Below are 25,183 nucleotides of genomic sequence, written 5' to 3'. Positions count from 1 at the left end.
ATTGCTAAAATTTGGCAGCGCCAGCCCGCCCTCTCCCCGACTCCGCTCAAGCATTACCTTCCTTACCCGCGGGGTCTTGCCCGCCCAGACGAAGCCCATGATCACTCTGTTGACCCGCTTAAAAAAGGACCGTGGAATAAAGATGGGGAGACACTGAAATACAAATAGGAATCTCGGGAGGATCGTCATCTTCACCATTTGCACCCTCCCAGCCAGAGAGAGCGGAAGCGCGTCCCATCTCCGAAAATGGTCTTTCATTTGGTCCACCAGCCGGGCCAGATTCAATTTATGCAGCCGGTCCCATTCCCGCGCCTCTTGGATGCCTAGGCCTAAAGCTTCCCTCTACTAACCTAAATGGCTACTGTCCCAGTCGCCTCTCCTGTCCCCTCGCCTGGACCACAAACATCTCACTCTTTCCCATATTAAGTTTATACCCCGAAAACCGGCCAAATTCCCCTAGAGTCCTCATGATTTCTTCCATCCCCTCTATTGGGTCCGAAACGTACAGAAGCAGGTCATCCGCATAGAGCGAAACCATGTGCTCCACCCCCACCCCCTCCCCCGCCACTCCCCCCCTGGACCAGTCATCTCGAGGCTCTCAGAGCAATTGCCAACGGCTCTATAGCTAGTGCAAACAACAATGGGGAGAGGGGGCATCCCTGTCTCATCCCTGGTGTAATCTAAAATAGTCCGATGTTGTCATATTTGTCCGTACACTTGCCACAGGAGCCTGATACAGCAACCTGACCCAGTCAATAAAGCCCCGCCCGAATCTGAACCGTCCCAGTATCTCCCACAGATAGTCCCATTCTACCTAATCAAAAGCCTTTTCTGCATTAATTGCGATCACTACCTCCACCTCCCTACCTTCCGGGGGCATCATGATCACATTTAACAGCCTTCTTACGTTGGCCACCAACTGCCTGCCCTTAACAAACCCCGTCTGGTCCTCCCCAATAACGTCCGGAACACAATCTTCAATCCTGGAGGACAAGATTTTGGCCAGCAACTTGGCATCTACATTCAACAGGGAGATCGGCCTGTTGGACCCACACAGCTCCGGGTTCTTGTCCCGCTTAAGAATCAGCAAAATCGTTGCCTGTGACATCGTCGGGCACAACACCCCTCTTTCCCTTGCCTCATTGAACATCTTCAACAACACCGGCCCCAATATCCCCGAGAACGTTTTATAAAACTCCACTGGGTACCCGTCTGGACCCGGGGCCTTGCCCGCCTGCATGTCCTTCAAGCCCTCCACTATCTCTTCCAGCCCGATTGGGGCCCCCAGCCCTTCTACCCGCTCCCCGTCCACCTTTGGGAAATTCAGCCCCTCCAAGAAGTGCCTCATCTCCTCCGGCACGTAGGGGGTTCCGACCTGTACAGCCTGCTGTAGAAATCCCTAAATACCTTATTCACCCCTACTGAATCACCAACTAGGTTCCCATCTCCATCCTTTACTTTCCCTATCTCCCTGGCTGCCTCCCTCTTCCTAAGCTGCTGTGCAAGCATTCTGCTGGCACTCTCTCCATGTTCATAGATTGCCCCCCTCGCCTTTCTCAGCTGCTCCACCGCCTTCCCTGTGGTCAGCAAGCTAAACTCCACCTGTAACCTCCGCCGTTCCCTTAAAAGCCCTGCCTCTGGGGTCTCCGCATACCTCCTATCAATCTTTAGTATCTCCTTTACCAGTCGGTCCATCTCTGCCCTGTCCACCTTCTCCCTATGGGCCCAGATCGCGATCAGCTCCCCCCTGACCACCGCCTTCAGGGCTTCCCACACCACCACTGTTGAAATTTCCCCCATGTCATTGACCTGCAGGTAGCTCTGAATACATTTCCTCAGCCGCTCGCACACCCCTTCATCCGCCAAAATTCCCACATCCAACCTCCAGTGCAGGCGCTGGTTACTGTCTTTACTAACCTTCAGGTCAACCCAGTGTAGAGCATGGTCTGAGATTGTAATCGCCGAGTACCCCGGGTCCACCACCCCAGCCAGCAAGGCCCTGCTCAAAATAAAGAAATCAATCCGGGAATACACTTTATGCACATGTAAGTAGAAGGAGAACTCCTTCACCCTCGGCTGCCCAAATCTCCATGGATCCACCCCCCCCCCCCCCATCAGCTCCATCTTAGTTCCTTTGCCATTGCTGGCACCCTGCCCGTTTTCGAGCTTGACCGATCCAAGCCGGGGTCAATAACTGTGTTGAAGTCCCCTCCCATGACCAACCTGTGCGAGTCCAGGTCCGGTATCTTCCCCAGCATCCTCATTATAAACTCCACATCATCCCAATTTGGCGCATACACATTTACTAATACCACCTGCACCCCCTCCAGTTTCCCACTGACCATAATGTACCGACCTCCCACATCCGAAACTATTCTACCCACCTCAAACACCAGGATCACGACCCCTACAGTCTTTGAATCGAGTCCCGAGTGAAAGACCTGACTGACCCAGCCTTTCCTTAATCTAATCTGGTCAGTTACTCTAAGGTGCATCTTCTGCAACATTACCACGTCCGCCTTCAATCCCCTAAGATGGGCAAACACATGTGCCCTCGAATATTCCAGGTGATCAGTCTAGTTGGGGGGCTCATTGCCACTCCCCCCCTCTGCCAATCAGCCATCCCCTTTTTTAGGCCCGCCTCCAACCCGTGCTCTGCGCCTCCACCGGTCCATCTCCAGACAGCCCCCGCCCCCAACCTCCTCTCTGTCCCTCAGCCCAAGTCCCTCCCTCGTCAGCAGAACATTCACCCCCCCTAGTAACAACACCCTGTAACCCAACCCCTTTACTAAACCAAACATATGCACACACCCCCCACTGAGCTTCCGAGAGCTAGCTCGCCCAGCTAGCTCGGTGGCCCCATCCCCGGCGCCAGATAGTCTCCCACCTATTGTTCCCTCCCCACCCCTCATACAAACAAACTCCAACATCAAACAATCCCCACACAATTGCCCAACAGAAAAACACCAAGATCAAAACAAGCACACCTCCATCCCCCAACAGTGCAAATGAAAACCTTAACACACTCAGCTCTACCGCTGGTTCCAAATCAATGCAAACGGCATCACAAACATCCTCCATCAAACGCAAAACGAGAAACTTTTTACAAAAACAGAGAAACAAAAAGAAAATACAAAAACGTTGCAGCCAAGTTCAAAAGTTTTCAATCCATCACCAGCCCTTCCTTTTTCGCAAAATCCAACACATCCTCAGGCGACTCGAAGTAGAAGTGCTGATCCTCATGCGTGATCCAGAGACGGGCTGTGTACAACAGTCCAAACTTCACCTTTTTCTTAAAAAGGAGCGACCTGATCTGGTTGAAGCATGCTCTCCTCCTGGCCACCTCTACACTCAGGTTCTGGTAAACCCACAGGATGCTATTATCCCATTTACAGCTCCGTGTCTGCTTGGCCCACTGTAGAATGCGCTCCTTATCCGAGAACCTGTGGAATCTCACCTCCATTGCCCTCGGGGGTCTCCCATTCGCGGCTTCCTCGCGAGTGCTCTGTCAGCCCTATCCACCTCCAAGGGCCGGGAGAACGCCCCATCCCCCAGCAGCTTCACAAACATGTCTGCGATGTATGCCCCAGCGTTCGTTCCTTCGGACCCCTCCGGGAGCCCGACGATTCCTAGGTTCTGCTGGCGGGACCTATTTTCTAGGTCCTCCGCCTTCTCCAGGAGTTTCTTCTGCTGGTCTCTCAGCATCTCCACCTCTAACTCCACCGCAGTTTGATGTTCCTCCAGCTCAGCCAGCGCCTTCTCCACCTTCTGGATCGCCCAATCCTGGGCGTCCAATCTATGCTCCAACCGCTCAATCGACTCTTTTATCGGGTTCAAGCAGTCCTGTTTCTGCGTAGCAAAGCCTTCCTGAATGACTTGCATCAGCTCCCTCCATGGACTGTGTTTGACAAGCCCGAGGTCCGAACCTCCGCCATGCTGCTTTCTGCTGCAGCTACAGCCCAAGCCTTCTCTATCTTTTTGTTTCTGCCCTTACAAACACTTCTAGTCCTTCTCTCCATGCACCGAAGTGGGAATTCAGTAAACAATTACCACTAACATCCGTTTTACAATTCAAGTCCGGTAGAAAAACAGGGGAAAGGTCCAAAAGTCTGACCAGAGCGGGAGCCACCAAATGTGCGACTTACTCCTTCATAGCCGCCACCGGAAGTCGTGCTCTTCACTTTTTAATGTGTTGCAGTAAAAGGTCCATTTATTGATAAAAATGACTATGTTTATAACGCTCCAGTGTTATATTATTATTTTTCAATTTATTATTTTTCAAATGCTAAATATCTATTATGCTAAATCATCCTAATGCATCTCAGGCTCCTTTACTCATTCATGTTTGAAAGCATATCCTTTCCCCCAATGGTAAAATCTGGGTGGTCCACACTGGAGGCAATTGTGTGTAACAAATGAAACAGCAGCATGAAAACAGAATGGCAACAAGAGCAAGAAAAAAGAGAAACCAATATAAAGAAAAAACAGAATTTATGACAATCTGTAATGGGCTGAGGGTTAGGGGTCAGGAAACAAGGGATCCCTCTCTTCATCAGGTTGCTTCCTGGTAACATCCTGATTAAGCTGACAGCTTGAATTATATCTGTTACATTCTGCAGTAGACAATCCATTGGTGCTAAGTCCTCTTCAATGCTGCTGAAGAAGCTTGGGCAAAAGCTTGTTCTTTCTTCCTTTACCATGGGCCTCAAAACAGTCATCTCTTTTCTATACTCTTTATTTGTCAGTGCTCTTCAAAGAGACCTTTAACAAACTGAACGTGCTGTGTGCATCAAGCCTGCAGTATTGTTAGTCTCTCAAATGGAGCTAGGACTACACCCCTGGTCTGTCTCTATCTCTCAGATTTAGTTTAATTGTTGGATTGTCATCAAATTATTTCTGGTCCTTGGCATCAAGCCTAACTCTGGCTCTGTTACACAAAAAAACATGCTGGAGATTGAACCTTTCAAGTGATATATTTAGATTCTGTTGCCATGGTGCACTAGGGTCTGAAGCCCTACAGAACCATTTGACAGACTATAATGAAACAGCTTGAAGCAAGTAATTGTGAGGAAAACGAGAACATTAGGGCTGCTTTAACTTTGCTTTTACAATCATCCTTGCCTAACGAAAGATATATAGCATATCATTCACACAAGACTGGAAGTGACATCATTAACTGACAAACATTTTGGCTTTAACTCTCCATACCTTTCACAAAACGAACTGACTTGCAACATTGCTCATATATTACAATAAATTGCACCACTACATTGGATTAAAGTGGAATTCTTTTATATGTATAAAGATGGTAAAACAGTTAAATTACGACCAATCCAATTTAAATGATCCAAGAATGGTCATACAAGTAAATGAGGAAAATTTCAACATGCAAACCATTTGTTTGTTTAGACAAGATTTGCAAGTTGCTGAAATAAAAGCGCACATGCTGGAAAAACTCAGTGTGTCTGGCATTCTGTGCAGAAAGAAAGAAATTACCCTTTAGAGTCAGAGATGACTTCTTCGAACCGAAGGAGAATCTTTGCTGACTCTAAACATTAACTCCGCTTTTCATTCTACTGCCGCCACATCTGCTGAGTTTTTACCGGCACTTTATGTTTTTATTTCAGGTTTCCAGCATCTGCAGTATTTTGCTTTTATTGCAAGTCACTGAAGATATCAGCGATGCCACATTAGTGTGTGGTTTTTATCATTTAATAACCAATATTTGAAACACAGCAGATACAAGTTATTTGACCTGTTTTAAGCTACCATATCTCAACTTTAGTAAATTAACATTAGCTTCACTGAGCGCAAAGTGAAACGAACAGGATACGAAGTCAGAGGAAGAAACACAAAGTAATAAGAGTGGGTGCTTGAAGAAAATTTCAACCATTTTGTTTCCTGAAAGTTTTTCCGCCCAAAGTGAAGCTCACCCTTCTGTTACTGTGCAACTTAGGGGGAAAACGCTACAGCCTACCAAGTACAAATGCATCAGGCTGAAGTCACTGGGTTGGGTTTTTTGGCCCCCACAACAGCTGCCATTGTCGCAGGTAGGATGGAAAAATTTGGAGGTTGGTTAGCTTTTAACGGCTCTCCAAATTTTCCTGTACCGCCCGCAACAATGCCTGCAAATTTCAGTGCTGGAAAATCCCATCCAGTCTCTTCAAACCTGGATTGCAACTGCGTATGCAATGGCAACCATGTGTTGCATTGGGCATCATTTATTTATTTTAAATATTTTTTTATTCTCCTCCTTTTTCACATTTTCTCCCAAATTTGCACCCACCAACACCCGGGTCCAGTTTCACGAGCACCACTTTAGAAATTACCCTAAAAACCTCCTTCCAGTAATCTCGATCTTTGGATAGGACCAAAACATATGAACATGATTAGCGCCCCCCGCCCGCAACTTGCACACATATTTTCTACTCCTTCAAAGAATCTGCTCATCCTCGCCCTCGTGAGGTGTGCTCTGTATACCACCTTCAGCTGGATCAGCCCCAACCTCGCGCACGAGGTGGAGACATTCACTTTCCGGAGCATCTCTACCCAGACCCACTCCTCTATAACCTCTCCCAACTCTTCCTCCCACTTTGCTTTGATCCCTTCCAGTGGTGCATTCTCCTCTTGCAAAATAGCTCCGTAAACCGCTGACACAACCCCCTTCTTCAGTCTCCCTGTCGTCAGCACCTCCTCCAGCGATGTGGAGGCCGGCTCCACCGGGAAGCTCTGTATCTCCTTTCTGGCAAAATCTCGAACCTGCATGTATCTAACCATTTCCCCCTGCTCCATCCCAAACTTCGCTTCCAGCTCCTTCAAACCTGCAAACCGACCCCTAAGAAACAAATCTTTTAGTGTCTTAATCCCCTTCTCCTCCCATTTCCGAAAATTTCCATCCCACCTCCCTGGCTCAAATCTGTGGTTCCCCCGAATCGGCATTTCCCTTGACCCTGCCCCCAACCCGAAGTGTTGGCGAAACTGCCTCCAGATTTTCAATGAAGCTATTATTACCGGACTCCCTGAGTGTTTCCCCGGGGCTATCGGGAGCAGTGCTGTTCCTAGTGCTTTCAATCCCGACCCCCTGCACAAACTCTCCTCCATTTTTTTTTAAACAAACAATTTTATTGAGGTATTTTTTGGCATTGTAAACAGTTACAGATAACAGAAATGTGCAAACATCAATATAAAACCACTACTTCAATCAAACCATACTGCACATGCCCGCTCCTCTCCCCTCGACACTACCCGCCTATTTATCCCTCCTACTCTACCCTAATCACCCCCTCCCCCCCCTCTTCCCCCCCCCCCGCCCCTCCCTGCTGACATTCACTCTCCCGTGAAGAAGTCGATGAATGGTTGCCACCTTCGGGCGAACCCCAGTACAGTACAGATCCCCTCAAGGCGAACTTTTTCTTTTCCATACCCAGAAAACTTGACATGTCCGAAAGTCATAGTTTGGTCTTTGGGGGTTTTGTGTCCCTCCATGCCAGCAGTATCCGCCGCCGGGCTATTAGGGAAGCAAAGGCCAGAACATCTGCCTCTTTCTCCCCCTGGACTCCCGGGTCTTCCAAAACACCGAAAATTGCGACCCCTGGACTCATTACCACCCTTGTTTTCAGCACCCGGGACATGACCCCCGCAAATCCCTCCCAGTACCCCCTAAGCTTAGGACATGCCCAAAATATGTGAACATGGTTCGCTGGTTCTCCCGCGCATCTAGCGCACTTGTCCTCTACCCCAAAGAATTTGCTCATCCGAGCTACCGTCATGTGGGCCCGGTGAACAACCTTAAATTGAATCAGGCCGAGCCTGGCACATGTTGCGGTTGAGTTTACCCTACTCTGAGCTTCCGCCCACAGCCCGTCATCCATCTCCCCGCCAAGCTCCTCCTCCCATTTGAGTTTCAGTTCCTCCGTCTGGGACTCTTCCCCCTTCATGAGCATCTTGTAGATATCCGAGACTCTGCCCTCTCCTCCTTCTCCTCTTGAGACTATTCTGTCCTGGATCCCTATTGGCGGGAGGCGTGGGAAGGATGGGACCTGTCTGCGTACAAAGTCCCACATCTGTAAGTACCTAAAGTAATTTCCCCTTACCAGCCGAAATTTCTCCTCCAAGCCCCTCAAACTCGCAAAGCTCCCCTCCAGGAACATATCGCCCACCCTCCCCACCCGCCGCCATGTTCGAAACCCTCCATCCATGTTCCCGGGGGCAAATCGATGGTTATCACATATTGGAGGCAGACGCACCCCCCCCCCCCCCCCCCACCAACATGCCTCCTCCACTGGAGTACCTGGCTGGCGACAGCGGTAGGGGAGCGGTGTCAGGGCTGCCAAACTGGCGCCCCTGCAGGAAGCCGCCTCCACTCGCTCCCAGATAGACCCCGTACCCACCATCCATTTCCTTATCATGGCTATGTTAGCCGCCCAGTAGTAGTTGATCAGACTCGGCAATGCCAGTCCCCCCTCGCTACGGCTCCTTTCAAGCATCACCTTCTTCACCCGCGGGGATTTTCCTCCCCCGACAAAGCTCATGATGATTTTGTCAGTCCTTTTGAAGAAGGACTGTGGGATAAAGATCAGGAGGCACTGGAAGATGAACAGAAATCTAGGGAGGATTGTCATCTTTACAGTCTGCACCCTCCCCGCCAGTGACAGCGGGAGTGCATCCCATCTCCGAAACTCCCTCTTAATTTGTTCCACCGCCCTAGTCAAATTTAACTTATGCAGCCTGGCCCAGTCTCGTGCCACCTGTATCCCCAAGTACCGGAAACTTTCCTGCACCAGCCTAAATGGCAGCTCCTTCAGTCTATTCTCCTGGCCCCTTGCCTGCACCACAAACATCTCACTCTTGGCCATATTTAATTTGTACCCTGAAATCCGGCCGAACTTCCTCAATGCTTCCAGTATATTTTCCATCCCGGCCAGTGGGTCCGACACGTACAGGAGCAGGTCGTCTGCATAGAGAGAGACTCTATGTTTCCACCCCCCCCCCCCCCCCCCCTAGTCATTCCCTTCCACCCCTTCGCAGCTCTCAACGCCATCGGCAACGGCTCTATGGCCAGCGCGAACAGCAACGGGGAGAGTGGGCACCCCTGTCTGGTCCCGCGGTGTAGTCTGAAATAATCTGACATTATCCTGTTCGTCCTAACGCTAGCTTTTGGGGCCTGGTACAATAGTCTGACCCAATTAACCAGTCCCTCCCCGAACCCAAACCGTCAAAGCACCTCCCCCACAAATAGCCCCACTCCACCCGGTCGAAGACCTTCTCAGCGTCCATTGCCACCACTACCTTCACCTCCTTGCCCGTCGGGGGCATCATGATCACATTAAGCAATCTTCTCAAGTTAGCTGTCAGCTGCCTGCCTTTCACAAACCCTGTCTGATCGTCCCCAATCACCTCCGGTTCGCAGTCCTCAATTCTAATCGCCAGGACCTTGGCCAGGAGCTTGGCATCCACATTGATCAGGGAGATTGGCCTGTATGACCCGCAGGATTCCGGGTCCTTGTCCCGCTTTAGTATCAGCAAGACGGTGGCTTGCGACATCGTCGGTGGCAGGGTCCCTCTGTCCCTTGCCTCATTAAAAACCCTTGTCAGGGCCGGTCCCACTATCTCCGAGAACATCTTGTAAAACTCTACTGGGTATCCATCCGGTCCCGGGGCTTTCCCCGACTGCATGGCCTTTAGGCCCCCCAATACCTCCTCCGCTCTAATCGGGGACCCCAGCCCGTCCACTAGTCCCCTGCCTACTTTTGGGAAGGTTAGTCCATCCAGAAACCTTTTCATCTCCTCCGGCTCTTCAGGGGGTCCGGAAGTGTACAGCTTACTATAGAAGTCCCAAAATACCTTATTCAGTTCTGCCGGGTCCTCCACTCTGCTCCCCTCCCCATCAACCACTCTACTTATTTCCCTGGCCGCCTCCCTCTTCCTGAGTTGCTGTGCTAGCAATCTGCTGGCCTTCTCCCCAAGCTCATACACCACTCCCCTCGCCTTCCTAAGTTGTTCCACGGCACTACTCGTGGATAGCACCCCCAGTTCCGCCTGCAATCTCCGTCTCTCCCTGAATAGGTCCTCCCCCGGGGACCCCGCATGCTCCTCGTCTATCCGGTGAATTTCCCTAACCAATCTGTCCATTTCTGCTCTGTCCACCTCAACCCTGTGAGCCCGAATTCAGATCAGCTCCCTCCTCACTATTGCCTTCAGCGCCTCCCACAGGGTTGCTGCTGAAACTTCCCCCGTGTCGTTCACCTGCAAGTAATTTTGCATACACTTCCGAAGTCTCTCACATATCCCCTCCTCCGACAACAGTCCTACATCTAACCTCCATTGCAGGCGTTGGTAATTCACCCCCCACCCCCGACCTGCAGGTCCACCCAGTGCGGGGCATGGTCCGAGATAGTGATTGCCAAGTATTCCGTATTCTTTACCTCCCCTACACAGTCCCTGCACAAGATAAAAAAATCAATCCTAGAATATACTTTATGAACATGCGAATAAAACGAGTAGCCCCTTCCCGTCGACTGTCTGGCTCTCCATGGGTCCACAGCCCCCATTTGCTCCATGAACCCTTTCAGCTCCCTTGCCATTCCTGGGAGTCTGCCCGTTCTGGGACATGACCAGTCCAGCCCCGGGTCAAGGACCGTATTAAAGGTCCCCCCCCCTATTATCGACTTACGTGAGTCTAGGTCCGGGATCTTCCCCAGCACTCTTTTGATAAAGTCAACGTCGTCCCTGTTCGGCACATATATGTTCACCAGCTCCACTCCTCTCCCCTCTAGCTTGCCCCTTACCATAAGGAATCTGCCCCCGCCGTCTGCGACTAAGTCCTCCGTCTCAAATTGAACCCGCTTATTGATCATAATTGCTCCCCCCCTGGACTTAGAATCCAAGTCCGAGTGGAAGACCTGGCTGATCCAGCCCTTCCTTAGCCTAGTCTGGTCAGACACTTTCAGATGTGTCTCCTGCAACATAATTACATCCGCCTTTAGAGCCCGCAAGTGCGCGAACACACGTGCCCTTTTAACTGGCCCATGTAGTCCCCTGACATTCCAGGTGACCAGCCTGGTTGGGGGGCACAACCCCCCACCCCGCCGGTCAGCCATAACCTTTCTTGGGCCCGCCCCCAGCCCATGCGCCGTGCCATTCCTGGCTCGCCTCTTGGCTGCCTCCACCCCCGACCTCCTTTCCATTACCTACTTCAGATCCCCCACCACGTCAGCAAAATAACCCCCCCCCCCCTCACCCCCCTAGCAACATCCCCCGATAGCCCCCCCCCCCGCCATTCACTGGTTGTATTCTCCCCCCCCCCCCCCGACCTGACTCCCTTGACTAGCCAATCTGCTAGCCCGGTGACTCATCCCTCCGGTGCCCCCTTGTCTCACTTCCATTGTTTCCCCGACCTCATCTGCTCAAGGTACAATACAGTTCCAGCTGTGCACACAGAAAAGTGTTAACCCACGTCCCTTTCTGAGCACCAAAAAAAAAGAAATATATAACACCGCAATACAAGGAAAAAGACCATTTGAGATGGGGGGGGGGGGGGGGGGGGGGGGGGGGATACACTCCCCCCACATCCCCCACAGGCAAAAACTGCCCACAAAAAAATACACAAGGCACCTTTAAAGCAGTAAACAGTCGACCTGCAGTCCAGACACAGTAGGCGTCCCTTCAACCAGTAATTCTCAGACCCTAGCTTGCGTCCGTGGGTCTTTTTTTCGAGACCAGCCCTCGATCCCTCACAATGTCGATCGCTTCTTCGGGCTCGGAGAAGTAGTGGTGTTGGCCCTGATGCGTAACCCAAAGACGGGCCGGGAAGAGCAGACCAAACTTCACGTGCTTTTTGAACAACACCTCCTTAACTTGTTTAAAGGCTGCTCGCCGCCTGGCCACCTCCTGGCTTAGGTCCTGGTAAATGCGAAGGACACTGTTATTCCACGTGCTGCTCTTAGCGCTCTTTGCCCACTGCAGCACCCAAACCTGTACTCTGTGTGTCCCCTCCAGCTCCGGCAGTCGTGGACAGGCTTCAGCCCCCATCAGCTGCATCAACAGGTCCGCCACGAACGCTGTGGCATCAGCTCCCTCCGCCCCCTCCGGGAGGCCAATGATCCTCAGATTTTGTCTACAGGCTCTATTTTCCAGCTCCTCTACTCTGTCCAGCAGTCTTCACGGTCTCTCCTTCAACCTGTCGACTTCTAGCGCAGCAATCATCTGCGCGTCTGCCTGCTCCTCCACCGCCTCTCCCAGCTCCTTAACTTTTTCGTCCTGGGCATGCAGTCTCTGGTTCAGCTGATCCACTGCCTTCTGAAGTGGGTCCAAGTTATCCCGCTTCAACGACTCAAAACTGCTCTTTATCACCTACAGCATGTTTTCCAGAGCCTGCTGGATCGCCGGGTCCGAGGTCCGCAGGTCCGCCATCTTTGCTCCCGGGTCAGCTTCCCCTGCACCTTGTCTTTGTCTCTTCTTCTCCCTTTTATATAAGAACATAAGAACTAGGAACAGGAGTAGGCCATCTGGCCCCTCGAGCCTGCTCCGCCATTTAATGAGATCATGGCTGATCTTTGTGGACTCAGCTCCACTCTCCGGCCCGTACACCATATCCCCGAATCCCTTTATTCTTTAGAAAGGTATCTATCTTTTTCTTAAAAACATTTAAAGAAGGAGCCTCAACTGCTTCACTGGGCAAGGAATTCCAGAGATTCACAACCCTTTGGGTGAAGAAGTTCCTCCTAAACTCGGTCCTAAATCTACTTCCCTTTATTTTGAGACTATGCCCCCTAGTTCTGCTTTCTCCGACCAGTGGAAACCTGCCCGCATCTATCTTATCTATTCCCTTCATAATTTTATATGTTTCAATAAGATCCCCCCGCATCCTTCTAAACTCCAATGAGTACAGTCCCAGTCTACTCAACCTCTCGTCATAATCTAATCCCCTCAACTCTGGGATCAACCGAGTGAATCTCCTCTGCACTCCCTCCAGTGCCAATATGTCCTTTCTCAGGTAAGGAAACCAAAACTGAACACAATACTCCAGATGTGGCCTCACCAACACCTTATACAATTGCAGCATAACCTCCCTAGTCTTGAACTCCATCCCTCTAGCAATGAAAGGCAAAACTCGATTAGCCTTCTTAATCACCTGTTGCACCTGCACACCAACTTTTTGCGACTCGTGCACCAGCACACCCAGGTCCCCCTGCACAGCAGCATGTTTTAACATCTTACCGTTTAAATAATAATCCATTCTGCTGTTAGTCCTCCCAAAATGGATAGCCTCACACTTGGCAACATTGAATTCCATCTGCCAGACCCTAGCCCATTCACCTAACCTATCCAAATCCTTCTGCAGACTTCCGGTATCCTCTGCACTTTTTGCTTTACCACTCATCTTAGTGTCGTCTGCAAACTTTGACTCATTGCACTTGGTCCCCAACTCCAAATCATCTATGTAAATTGTGAACAACTGTGGGCCCAACACTGATCCTTGAGCGACCCCACTAGTTACAGATTGCCAACCAGAGAAACACCCATTTATCCCCACTCTCTGCTTTCTGTTAGTTAACCAATCCTCTACCCATGCTACCACTTTACCCTCAATGCCATGCATCTTTAGTTTATGCAGCAACCTTTTGTGTGGCACCTTGTCAAAAGCTTTCTGGAAATCCAGATATACCACATCCATTGGCTCCCCATTATCTACTGCACAGGTAATGTCTTCAAAAAATTCTACCAAATTAGTCAGACACGACCTACCTTTTATGAACCCATGCTGCGTCTGCCCAATGGGGCAATTTCCCTCCAGGTGCCCCGCTATTTCCTCCTTAATGATAGATTCCAGCATTTTCCCTACAACCGAAATTAAGCTTACCGGCCTATAATTACCCGCTTTCTGCCGACCTCCTTTTTTAAACAGTGGTGTCACGTTTGCTACTTTTCAATCCTCTGGGACCACCCCAGAGTCTAGTGAATTTTGATAAATTATCACTAGTGCGTTTACAATTTCCCTAGCCATCTCTTTTAACACTCTGGGATGCATCCCATCAGGGCCAGGAGACTTGTCTACCTTTAGCCCCATTAGCTTGCCCAATACCGCCTCCTTAGTGATTACAATCATCTCAAGGTCCTCACCTATCATATCTTTATTTCCATCAGTTACTGGCATGTTATTTGTGTCTTCCACTGTGAAGACTGACCCAAAAAACCTGTTCAGCTCCTCAGCCATTTCCCCATCTCCTATTATCAAATCTGACTTCTCACCTTCCAAAGGACCAATATTTACCTTAGCCACTCTTTGTTGTCTTCTATATTTGTAGAAGCTTTTACTATCTGCTTTTATGTTCTGAGCAAGTTTACTTTCATAGTCTACCTTACTCGTCTTTATAGCTTTTTTAGTAGCTTTCTGTTGTCCCTTAAAGACTTCCCAGTCCTCTAGTCTCCCACTAATTTTTGCCACTTTGTATGTTTTTTCCTTCAATTTGATACTCTCCTTCACCTCCTTAGATATCCATGGTCGATTTTTCCCCTTTCTACCGTCTTTCTTTTTTGTCGGTATGAACCTTTCCTGAACACTGTGAAAGATCGCTCGGAAGGTTCTCCACTGTTCCTCAACTGCTTCACCATGAAGTCTTTGCTCCCAGTCTACCTTAGCTAGTTCTTCTCTCATCCCATTGTAATCGCCTTTGTTTAAGCACAACACACTAGTGTTTGATTTTACCTTGTCATCCTCCAACTGTATTTTAAATTCCACCATATTGTGGTCGCTCCTTCCAAGAGGATCCCGAACTATGAGATCATTAATCAATCCTGCCTCATTACACAGGACCAGATCTAGGACCGCTTGTTCCCTTGTAGGTTCCATTACATACTGTTCCAGGAAATTATCCCGGACACATTCTATAAACTCCTCCTCAAGGCTGCCTTTACCAACCTGGTTCAACCAATCGACATGCAGATTAAAATCTCCCATGATAACCGCTGTATCATTTCTACATGCATCCATTATTTATTTGCTTATTGCCTGCCCTACCATCCTGTTACTATTTGGTGGCCTATAGACTACTCCTATCAGTTACCTTTTCGCCTTACTATTCCTGATTTCCACCCAAATTGATTCAACCTTGTCCTCCATAGCACCAATATCATCCCTTACTATTGCCCGGATGCTATCCTTAAACAACAAAGCTACACCACCGCCCTTACCGTCCATTCTATCCTTTCGTATAGTTTGATACCCTTGGATATTTAACTCCCAGTCGTGACCATCTTTTAACCATGTTTCAGTAATGGCCACTAAATCATAGTCATTCACGACTGCTTTCTGCTCTCCCGCAGTTCCATGCAGCTCTGCCCGTTCCTCAGCACCTCTGTGGCCATCTTTCCAGCGCTCTGCAGTCCCGCAAAACCGGGGAACCAGGTCCTCAAATCCCGCCGGAGTGAGAACCCCCGAATGTGCGGCTCACTCACTCATTGCCGCCACCGGAAGTCTACTCTCCTCCATTCTGACCCACTGGGAATCAACCCTTCTGACCCAGCTCCATACCTTCTCCACATTCGGCGCCCAGTAATAATACATCAGGTTCGGAAGACCAAAACTCCCTGCCTGCCTTTCCCACTGTTGCAGCACCTTTCTAACTCTGGCCACCTTCCCTCCCCATATGAACAAAGTAATCCTTCCCTCAATCTCACTGAAAAAAGCCTTTGGCAGGAAAATCAGCAGGCATTGAAAACTAAACAGAAATCGCGGCAACACGTTCATTTTAACCGCCTGTACCTGACCCGCCAGTGACAGAGAGAGACCATCCCACCTTGCCAGATCAGCTTTCACTCTCTCCACCAAACTAGAAATGTTGTACCTGCGGAGTCCCCCTCCATTCCCGGGCATCCTGCACCCCCAGGTACCTAAAGTGAGTCCCTGCCCTTTTAAAATGATGATCAAAGTGGGCTATCTTACAAGGAGAAATATGAGAACTGAACCAATTTGCAATATCCAAATGCATGCAACACTCTCAAACCAATGCTCAGGTCTCTTTTAGCAGGACAAGATAAAAACCGCAGAGAATAGCAGAAGAGGGTAGGGGGGCACCCACATCTGAGATTTCTCAACGAGTTCGAGGAGAGGACATCTGAGTTCACAGAGTGTAGCGGGACTGTGTCATTGCCGATAGGATGCTCGGACATGGATGTTATCCTACTAAGGATCCGTCCATTCTAACAAAACCTGATTGTCAAATGTGCCTCCATATTCGAGGCAGCTGATGCAGTCACTTGTACTCTCCTCTCTCACTTATAGGTGCTTCCAGGAAGAGATCAAGCACTGAGCAAGGGATTCCCTCTCAGGCCTCAACACAACCACCAACCCAGAGAGGAGGCAGGAGAGTGAAGACGAGTATCGCATACCTGTACAGGTATCACAGCAGACACCTGCACCCTACACCAGATCAGGAACACACAGCTCGGAGGGTATTAGTGGTAGTTTAAGAAAGGTTCACAATCTGGAGGTTACCGCACGGACGCGTGTCTACAGCAGGAGGAGGCAGGTTCGGGCGATCTCAAGAGGCATCTTTAAGGTCCAAGTCCGATGACGAGCATCTGGAATTGGCCTTCCAGCTCATGGTGGAGAGTCAGCAAAAGGCTGAGAAATATCTGGCAGATGTGCTGGAAGTCCTCAACAGAGAGAGAAGCAGGTTGGAGGTGTCCAGCCACCTGCACTCTGATCAAGTGGTGCCCATATGTGCATGCATTGAGGTCTTCATGGGGAGGTTGGCAGTCGTCATGGAAACTCTGATCCAACAGAAAGTCCAGTTTCTGCAAGAGATATGCATCAATCTGCACTCCACCACTGCATCCATGGGTGAACACCCCTGGGTCATCCACTCAGAACTCTCAGAAGTGGTCGCTCCCTGCAAACCCCCCTTTGCCTGTTACTCCTTCAACCTCATCCTCCATCAGCAGTGAGGGAGCAGCTGGCTCACAGGACAGCCAAAGGAAGCTGGAGCCCAGCAGGTTGCCACTCTTCTGAGGACGACCGCCAAAGTCATCAAACGCAACAAAGCAAACAAGTCAACAGGCTGCCTCCACCAACTGCTGCAGATCTCAGGGCAGCACCTAGAAGTGGTAGGTGAAGAAAAATCAAGAAATGACTGTGTGCCAGGGATGATGGGGAGGACCGGACGGGGTTTGTTAAGGGGAGGCATTTGTCGACCAACATCTGTCGGCTATTGAATATTATAATGATGAGCCTGGAGGGACGAAGTGTGGAGGCGGCAGTCGCCATGGATGCGGAGAAGGCCTTCGACCGGGTGGAGTGGGACTATCTGTGGGAGGTGCTGGGATTGTTTGGGCATGGATTTTTGGATTGGGTCCGGTTGTTGTACCGGACGCCGGGTGAGTTTGGAATATTTCAGGCTGCACCGAGGAACGAGGCAGGGATGCACACTCTCCTCACTACTCTTTGCCCTGGCTATAGAGCGATTTACAATGGCGCTGAGAACATCAAGGGACTCGCGGTGGATAGTGTGGGGGGGTGGAGCATAGGGTCTCGCTATATGCGGACGATCTGCTGCTCTACATTTCAAACCCTCTGGAAGGCGCTGAGGTGATTATGGGCATATTGGAGGAGTTCAGCCGGTTTTCGAGATATCAACTGAATATGGGGAAGAGCGAGGATTTTCCGTTTCAAGCAAGGGGGCAGGAGAAGAGGCTGGGGAAGTTGCCGTTTAGAGTAGTGGGGGCGAGCTTTCGATGTTTCGGTATTCAGGTGGCACGGGGTGGGAGCAGTGGCACAAGTTGAATTTGGCGTGGTTGGTGGAACAAATGAAAGCAGATTTCAGGAGGTGGGATGTGCTCCTACTGTCAGGACGGGTGCAATCGGTGAAGATGATAGTCCACCGACGTTCTTGTTTGTGTTCCAGAATCCCCGATTTTCATTCCGATGTTTTTTTTAGGAAGGTGAATGCACTGATTTTGGGGTTTGTTTGGGCGGATAAAGCCCCGCGGGTGAACAAGGTGCTGCTGGAACGGTGTCGAGGGGGTGGGCGGGTTTGCTCTCTCAAATTTGATGAATTACTACTGGGCGGCGAATATAGCCATGGTTAGGAAGTGGGTAGTGGGGGAGGGGACAATGTGGAAACAGATGGAGGCAGCCTTTTGTAAAGACACGTGTTTGGGGGCACTGTTGACAGCGCCTTTACCGTTCTCGCCGGCCAGGTACTCCGCAAGCTCTGGTGGCGGCCCTGAGGGCGTGGGGACAGTGGCGGTAGCTCCTGAGGCTGGAGGGGGCCTCGGTTTGGGCTCCGATTTGCAGGAATCATAGGTTTGCTCTAGGGGGGCTGGACGGGAGGGATCGGGGTGGCAATGGGCGGGGATTGAGCGGTTTGGGGACCTATTCGTTGGGGGCAGCTTTCCGAGCTTGGAGGGGTTGTTGGATGAATTTGAGTTGCCCGCCAGGAACAGGTTCTGGTATTTACAGGTGAGGGATTTTGTCCAGAAGCAAGTACTGTCCTTTCTCCACCACCCGCCCCAGGGGCTACAGGACAAGGTGGTGTCAAAAACAAAGGAAGGTGAGGGTAAAGTGTCAGAAATTTACAAGGAGTTGATGGACTGGGTGGGAGCCCCAATAGGGGTAGTGAAGCGGAGTGGGAGGAGGAGTTGGGGAGGGAGGTGGAGGTTAGGGTGTGGGAGGAAGCTTTGAGGAGAGTGAACGCATCCTCGTTTTGTGCTAGGCTCAGCCTTATACAGTTCAAGGTGGTTCACAGGGACCATATGACTGTGGCCAGGATGAGCAGGTTTTTTGAGGGGGTGGAGGATAGGTGTGGGTGGTACGGGGGTGGGCCTGCGAATCATGTCCACATGTTTTGGGGCAGTCCGAAGCTTGGGAGTTTCTGGCCGGGGTTTGCTGACATTATATCAGAGGTCTTGAAGGTAAAGGTGGGCCTGAGTCCCGAAGTGGCGATCTTTGGAGTGTCAGAAGACCCAGGAGTCCAGGGGGCGATAGAGGCCTCCCTGGTAGCCCGGAGACGGATCTTATTAGAATGGAGGAGCTTGGGGCCGCCGAAACCAGGGGTATGGGTGAGTGACCTGGCAGAGTTCCTTCGGCTGGAGAAGATAACACTCACCTTGAGAGGATCTGTGGAGGGGTTTGCCCGGAGGTGGCAGCCGTTCATCGACTTCCTTGAGGACAGTTAAGATGTCAGCGTGGGGGGGGCAAAAAAGGAGGTAGGGGAGTGGGAGGTGGGATGGTGGGGTGTTAGGTATTTAGTTAGTTTGATTATTTGCAGCCCTGTTGACTTGTTTTGTTTTATGGTTGTGTTTGATGTGTAAAAATATACAAATGCCTCAATAAAATATTTTTCAAAACACAAAGACAAATCAAGAAAATTTAATTACAACCGGTTGCATGAACACATATTTGTCACAAATCAAATGTCGGCAAATCTAGTCACTTTCACTGCATTCTGTCTACGTTTTTCCCCTGCATCCTTTTAGAAGCTTTGCAAGTGCCCCCTCATCGTCCACTCCCAAGCAGTTCTTCCACATGCAACTGACCTATGAGTGAACCATCAGGGAAAAGGGTACGTGGCAGGGCCTTTCAGAACTTTGTGCAACCACTCTTGAGCCTTCTTCCATCAAACCCATCTCACTGGTCCTTAGCATATTCAATACTGCCTGCTGCGGTTCCCTTTCAGTTGCCCAGTTGAGATGACCTGCATTTCTTCCTGTCCACTGACCCAACCCCTATGCAGCACAAGCGCCCATCCAACATGAGACCCTGCTCAAGTTTCATTTGACCATGAGGATAATGGTGGCATGGTGGCACAGTGGTTAGCACTGCTGCCTCACGGTGCCGTGGACCCGGGTTCGATCCCGGCCCTGGGTCACTCTCCGTGTGGAGTTTGCACATTCTCCCCATGTCTGCGTGGGTCTCACCCCTACAACCCAAAAAGATGTGCAGGGTAGGTGGATTGGCCACGCTAAATTGTCCCTTAATTGGAAAAAAAAAATTGGGTACTCTAAATTTATTTTTTTTAAAAAGAGGATAATGGTCACATGCTTCATGAGTTACCCCAACATTTTGTCCCCCCCAGTCACCCATGTTGTTTCATCCAGTACCATTGGTCCCTTGGCATCTGACTATTATGTATAGTGTTATGTCTGTTTTACTTTCCCTTCAACCTTTCACACTGAATCAAAAAATATTATAAAACGACTAGTCAATCCATCAGGTCTGCACTGGTGTTTGTTCCACAAGTAACAACTACTCCCATTTTCTTACTCAGATAACTTTATTTGTAAAGCCAGCATATTTGAAGTGATTTTTTTAAAAGTGCAAACAGATTGCTGTTTTAAAATCAAATAACCTACAAATATATAATAACTTATTTATATCAAAGACCAACAATACTTACTCAACCTGCAGATATTGTGTTGTGATCTCACATAGTTCTTCATAAAGGTCACCTTCCACAGAATCACAAGGGTCTTTTTGGTATGGTTGATTTAAGGAAGGCACAATGTGTTCTTTGGAAACAGCACAGCTTTTATCTTTGGTAAAGCCTGACTCACTGATCCTTGCAAGGTCATCATTTAAAGCTGGTTTACGAGATAGAATATTATGCGGGTCTTCAAAGGTTTTCTTCAATTGCAGTTCTTCACCGTTACCAGAAATACGAAGGTCAATTTCTGAATCATGCAGTTCACCTGCCAGCCTCTGCACATCCTGACTTGCCCCCCGAGCCTCCTTCACATCCTTTTTCTGGTTCTGGGAGCTTGCTGTCAAAGAAAAAATATGATAATTTGCCAGTAACCAATCAATTCCAGTGATTTACTGTCAGTCTTCAACTTGACTACTGGGTCTCCCTATTTCTCATTTTACTTCTCCAAGGAGACAGGCTATGCAACCAACAGAGGCCTGCGTAATAACAGGCAACTTTTAAAAAATTCTTTCATGGGGTGTGGGCATCTCTGGCCCACTCAATGGACTCAAGATGCCAGCTACTTTTCCAAGTGAATGAGTGCCTGTCCCTCCTTGCCACTCACTCCTATTGCCTCGCCCCATCTATGGCACAAAGTCCATGCCCTACACGATGACTCTTGCTTTTTCCTTCTTGTCACTTGTCCCTCTCCTCCCATTAGCCTCTCCTTGCTCTCCTGCCACCCTGCTTAACCATCCTGTTTGGTATCAGCTTTCCAATCACTTCCACAGAGGCAGGTTTGCCACATCCCAGCAAGATTTGGGCACTGGCTTTAAGTTCTTTAAGGTATATTTCAGATTTCTACGAAGATATTCAAAGAACTTCAAGCTGGTTCCCAGGCCACAGCCAGGAATACAATGATACAGTCTCTCTAGAAAACTGGGATGATTTCTTAAGCCTAAACTGGGAGACTTTCTTTAAATTCATTTACGGGTGTGGGTGTTGCGGCCCGTCCCTAGTTGCCTTTAGAAGGGTGGTGATCAGTTGCCTTCTTGAACCTCTGCATTCCTGTGCTGTTAGGGAGGGTCTTCCAGGATTTTGACCCAGCGACAGCGATATATTTCCAAGTCAGGATGGTGAGTGACTAGAAGAGGAACCGCCAGGTAGTGGTGTTCTCAATTAAGTTCATACAGTGGGAAAATACAAGACCACTGTCCACTTCAAATAAGTACAACTCAAATCTCAGAAATCAAGGATGGAGGCAAAATGATTAAGGTTTGCATTCTTCTTTTTTTAAATTTGTTTTCTTCCTTTTAATATAACTTTAGAGCACCCAATTATTTTTTTGTTCCCAATTAAGGGGCAATTTAGCCCGGCCAATTCACGTACCCTGCACTTCTTTTTGGATTGTGGGGGTGAGACCCACGCAGACACGGGGAGAATGTGCAAACTCCACATGGGCAGTGACCCAGGGCCGGGATCGAACACATGTCCTTGGTAACGTAAGGCAGCTATGCTAACCACTGCACCACCATGCTGACCTGGATTGCATTCTTTAATTTCTCCAGTTTCGACCTCTCAAAGAACTGGCTGCCCCAGCACCCGACCCTCAAATACTGTCACATCCCCAATAATTCTATCACCGACTTCGCACAACATTCCCATACCTGATAATCCTGATCCTCACAGGATCTCGGTCACCTCTCACCAGTGGTCCCGTATTCTGCAGCACTACTTGCCTATATCTGGGGAGTCCCTCAGATAACAATTCCAACAGCTCTTCTCGTGGTCCAACAGGAAAGAATTCCAATTTCAATGTTTTCAAACACCGATACACCCTCTGAAACCCCCAGTCCCACAATAAACATCCCATTGCCTTGGATCTATTGACTATACTTTGACTATACAGTGATTTCCTTTCCTGCAATACTCATTTCAGCATAACCCTTTTCCCAATTTTCCTGAATCCAGCGGAGTACATTCTAGCACTCTCAACTCGGATAACCATTGCCACATTCTTCCACCATCCTCTTATCAAACTAGATTGCCAATACAACCTCAAGTATATCCAGACTACAGCCTCTGCTTCAAAGACCCATTGATCCTTGGCACTGATATTTCCCACTAACTTTCTCCAGCATTTGCAGATACCAGGACAACGCTCTCAACATTACATAATTTCGACCCAGTGGGACTTCCGGTGATGGTGATGTGCTGAGTTGACACACACCAGGTGGCTGTCCTCCAAACCAGAACCAAAAAATGGATCTTTATGTCGAACTTTGCCGAAAATTCAAAGGCAAAACTACCTCAACAGCAAGAAAAAAATAACCACAAGAGTATGCCAGCAAACGGGAGCTCGAGGGGTCATAGAGACGGCAGAAATGGCGGTAAAAGCCGCGGGCAGCAGGCGGACGAGGTGGCGGACCCACGTGGCGAAGGGGCCCTGGCCACACTGGAGAGAGGGAGACCAATGACCCGAGCATCAGCCTCCCCCCACCCCCCCACCCCCCCACTACCTGGAGACGGATGGATGAGCTTCCTGGTGAAGGAGCTGACCGCCATGAAAGAGGCGATCAAGACAGAAATCCAGGTGGCAGTCAAGGTGGTGGTGGCAGAGGCAATGGCCACCATGCAAAAGGCAATCGATGGGATGGGGAAGAAAGTAGAGACTCAGGAGAAGACGATCCTCAACCTGGAGAAGGCCTTGATGGACCAGGGAGACAGAAGCTTAAGTGAAAGGTTGGTGGCGGCCCAGGGGAACTTAAAGAGGAAAGTCGAGGACCACGAAAACAGGTCCTGACAACAAAATATTTGGATCGTGGGCCTGCCGGAAGGCATCAAGGGCAGGGATCCGATGGGCCATATCACCCAAATTCTGGGCAACGTAGTCGGGAGAGACAACCACCCCAACCTCCCAGAGTTCGACAGAGCTCAGGCCGAAACCCAAAGTGGGGAGCAGCTGAGGGCGATTATTGCAAAGCTCCACCAATACCAGAATCATGAGAGGATCCTGCGGTCAGTAGGTCAGATGGAAGTGAGCACCTGGGAAGGACACAAAATCCAAATTTATCTGGACATTGGGGCAGACCTCGGTAGCAAAACGCAGGGCTGAGTTCAACCGGGCGTAGTTGGCCCTGAACAAGAAAAGGATACATTTCGATATTGGACTCATTGGACTGTGAGCATGTTTATGCGGGACTGTGCTGCCTCGCTCTCATCGTAAAGGGAATACTGGGTCACAGAAAAAAGCGAGCACAGGGAAGGCAGATGAGAGGGTAGACAAGGAAAATGGGTAGTCAGCAGATGTAAGGAATGGGCTAAACCAGCCCCCGAGGGGAGCCACTACACTAGCTGGGATAGCTAGCACAGGAAGGCAGACAGCAGGGGGGGCCGCAGTGCACCTGGTCCGCAGGAAGGGGGTGGGGTGGGGAGGGGGAGGAGGGGAGGGAGCATACAGGGAGGGGAGTAAAGAGCGATGCAGGAAGGGGGGAGACGGGGGGGGAAGAGCGCAAAAGAAACAGAACAGGGAAAATTAGCTGGTTTTCGTACGGGCTTCAGTGGGTGAGAAACGGGCTGAGGAAACAAAATGGCACCGCAAGCAGCCACTTTGGAGGGTCCCTAAACAAAGGAGACCCAAGAGTGCAGGGGCTCACCCATATGGCGTACACACAACTGGCAGCCATGTTGGGTGCTCCCCGGAAAAAGGGGAAGCCTGGAGTGCGGGGGCCCGACCTCGTGGTGCGTACGGTGACTGTGACCATTTTGGACGGCCCCCTAACAAAGAGAAACTCCAGAGTGCAGGGGCGCATCCATCAGGTAAGTATAGTTGATCCTGCAGGAGGGCGGGGGACAAAATCCCTACCAAGATTATCACCTGGAATACCAGCGGACTTTTTGTTAGAAAACATTTTATTGAGGCATTTATAATTTTCACATTTTAAACAACAAAGAGATCCAACACACACAAAAACATCCACAATAACATACCCAACTCCCCCCAGCATTAGACCCTAACTGCCCAGTAGATTAGATTCCCTGCCCTTATTCATCACTTCCATGCCTCCCCTTCAGCACCCCCCCCCCCAACCTGCTGACAGTCAATTCTACTTGAAGAAGTCGATGAACGGCTGCCACCTCCAAGCGAACCCCTGTAATGAACCCCTTGATGCAAACTTAATTTTCTCTAGCCGAAGAAACCCTGCCATGCCACTGACCCAAATCCCGGCCTTGGAGACTCCGAGTCCCTCCATCCCAGCAAAATCGACCTCCGAGCCACCAGGGAGGCAAAGGCCAAAAAGTCAGCCTCTCCCACCTGGGTTCCCGGACCTTCCGACACTCCAAATATTGCCACCTCTGGACTCGGAGTCACCCTCCTTTCCAGGACCTCTGACATGACATCCGAAAATCCCTGCCAAAATCCCCTCGGATACGCCCAGAACATGTGCACATGATTCGCAGGACCTCCCCCACACCACCCACACCTGTCCTCCACCTCCTCAACAAACCTTCTCAACCAGGCCACAGTCATATGAGCCCTGTGGACTACCTTGAACTGGATCAGGCTGAGCCTGGCACACAACAAGGATGCATTGACTCTCCTCAGGACCTTCTCCCATAACCCGACTTCCAACTCCCCTCCCAGCTCTTCCTCCCACTTCCTCTTCACCTCCCCGATTGGGACCCCTTCTCACTCCATCAGTTCCTTATATATTTCTGAGACTCTCCCCTCCGCAACCCCTATGTTTGACACCACCTTATCCTGTAGCCCCCTTAGTGGG

General features: G+C 50.0%; 1 protein-coding gene across 4 annotated transcripts in view; it reads right to left on the bottom strand.

Annotated features, from left to right (window-relative positions):
- kiz (kizuna centrosomal protein) overlaps positions 1-25,183 on the bottom strand; it is a 342,742-nt gene that overhangs the window by 166,387 nt on the left and 151,172 nt on the right. For all 4 annotated transcript variants that reach the window (XM_072505712.1, XM_072505702.1, XM_072505723.1 and 1 more), the window contains one exon: positions 20,397-20,760. In XM_072505712.1, coding sequence (XP_072361813.1) covers positions 20,397-20,760 — 364 coding nt within the window. The remainder of the gene's footprint in view (positions 1-20,396; positions 20,761-25,183) is intronic.

The sequence above is a fragment of the Scyliorhinus torazame genome, chromosome 1 (genome assembly GCF_047496885.1).
Source record: "Scyliorhinus torazame isolate Kashiwa2021f chromosome 1, sScyTor2.1, whole genome shotgun sequence".
Lineage (NCBI taxonomy): Eukaryota > Metazoa > Chordata > Chondrichthyes > Carcharhiniformes > Scyliorhinidae > Scyliorhinus > Scyliorhinus torazame.
The sequence above is the reverse complement of the archived record's forward strand: the minus strand, read 5'-3'. Positions and strand labels throughout refer to the sequence as shown.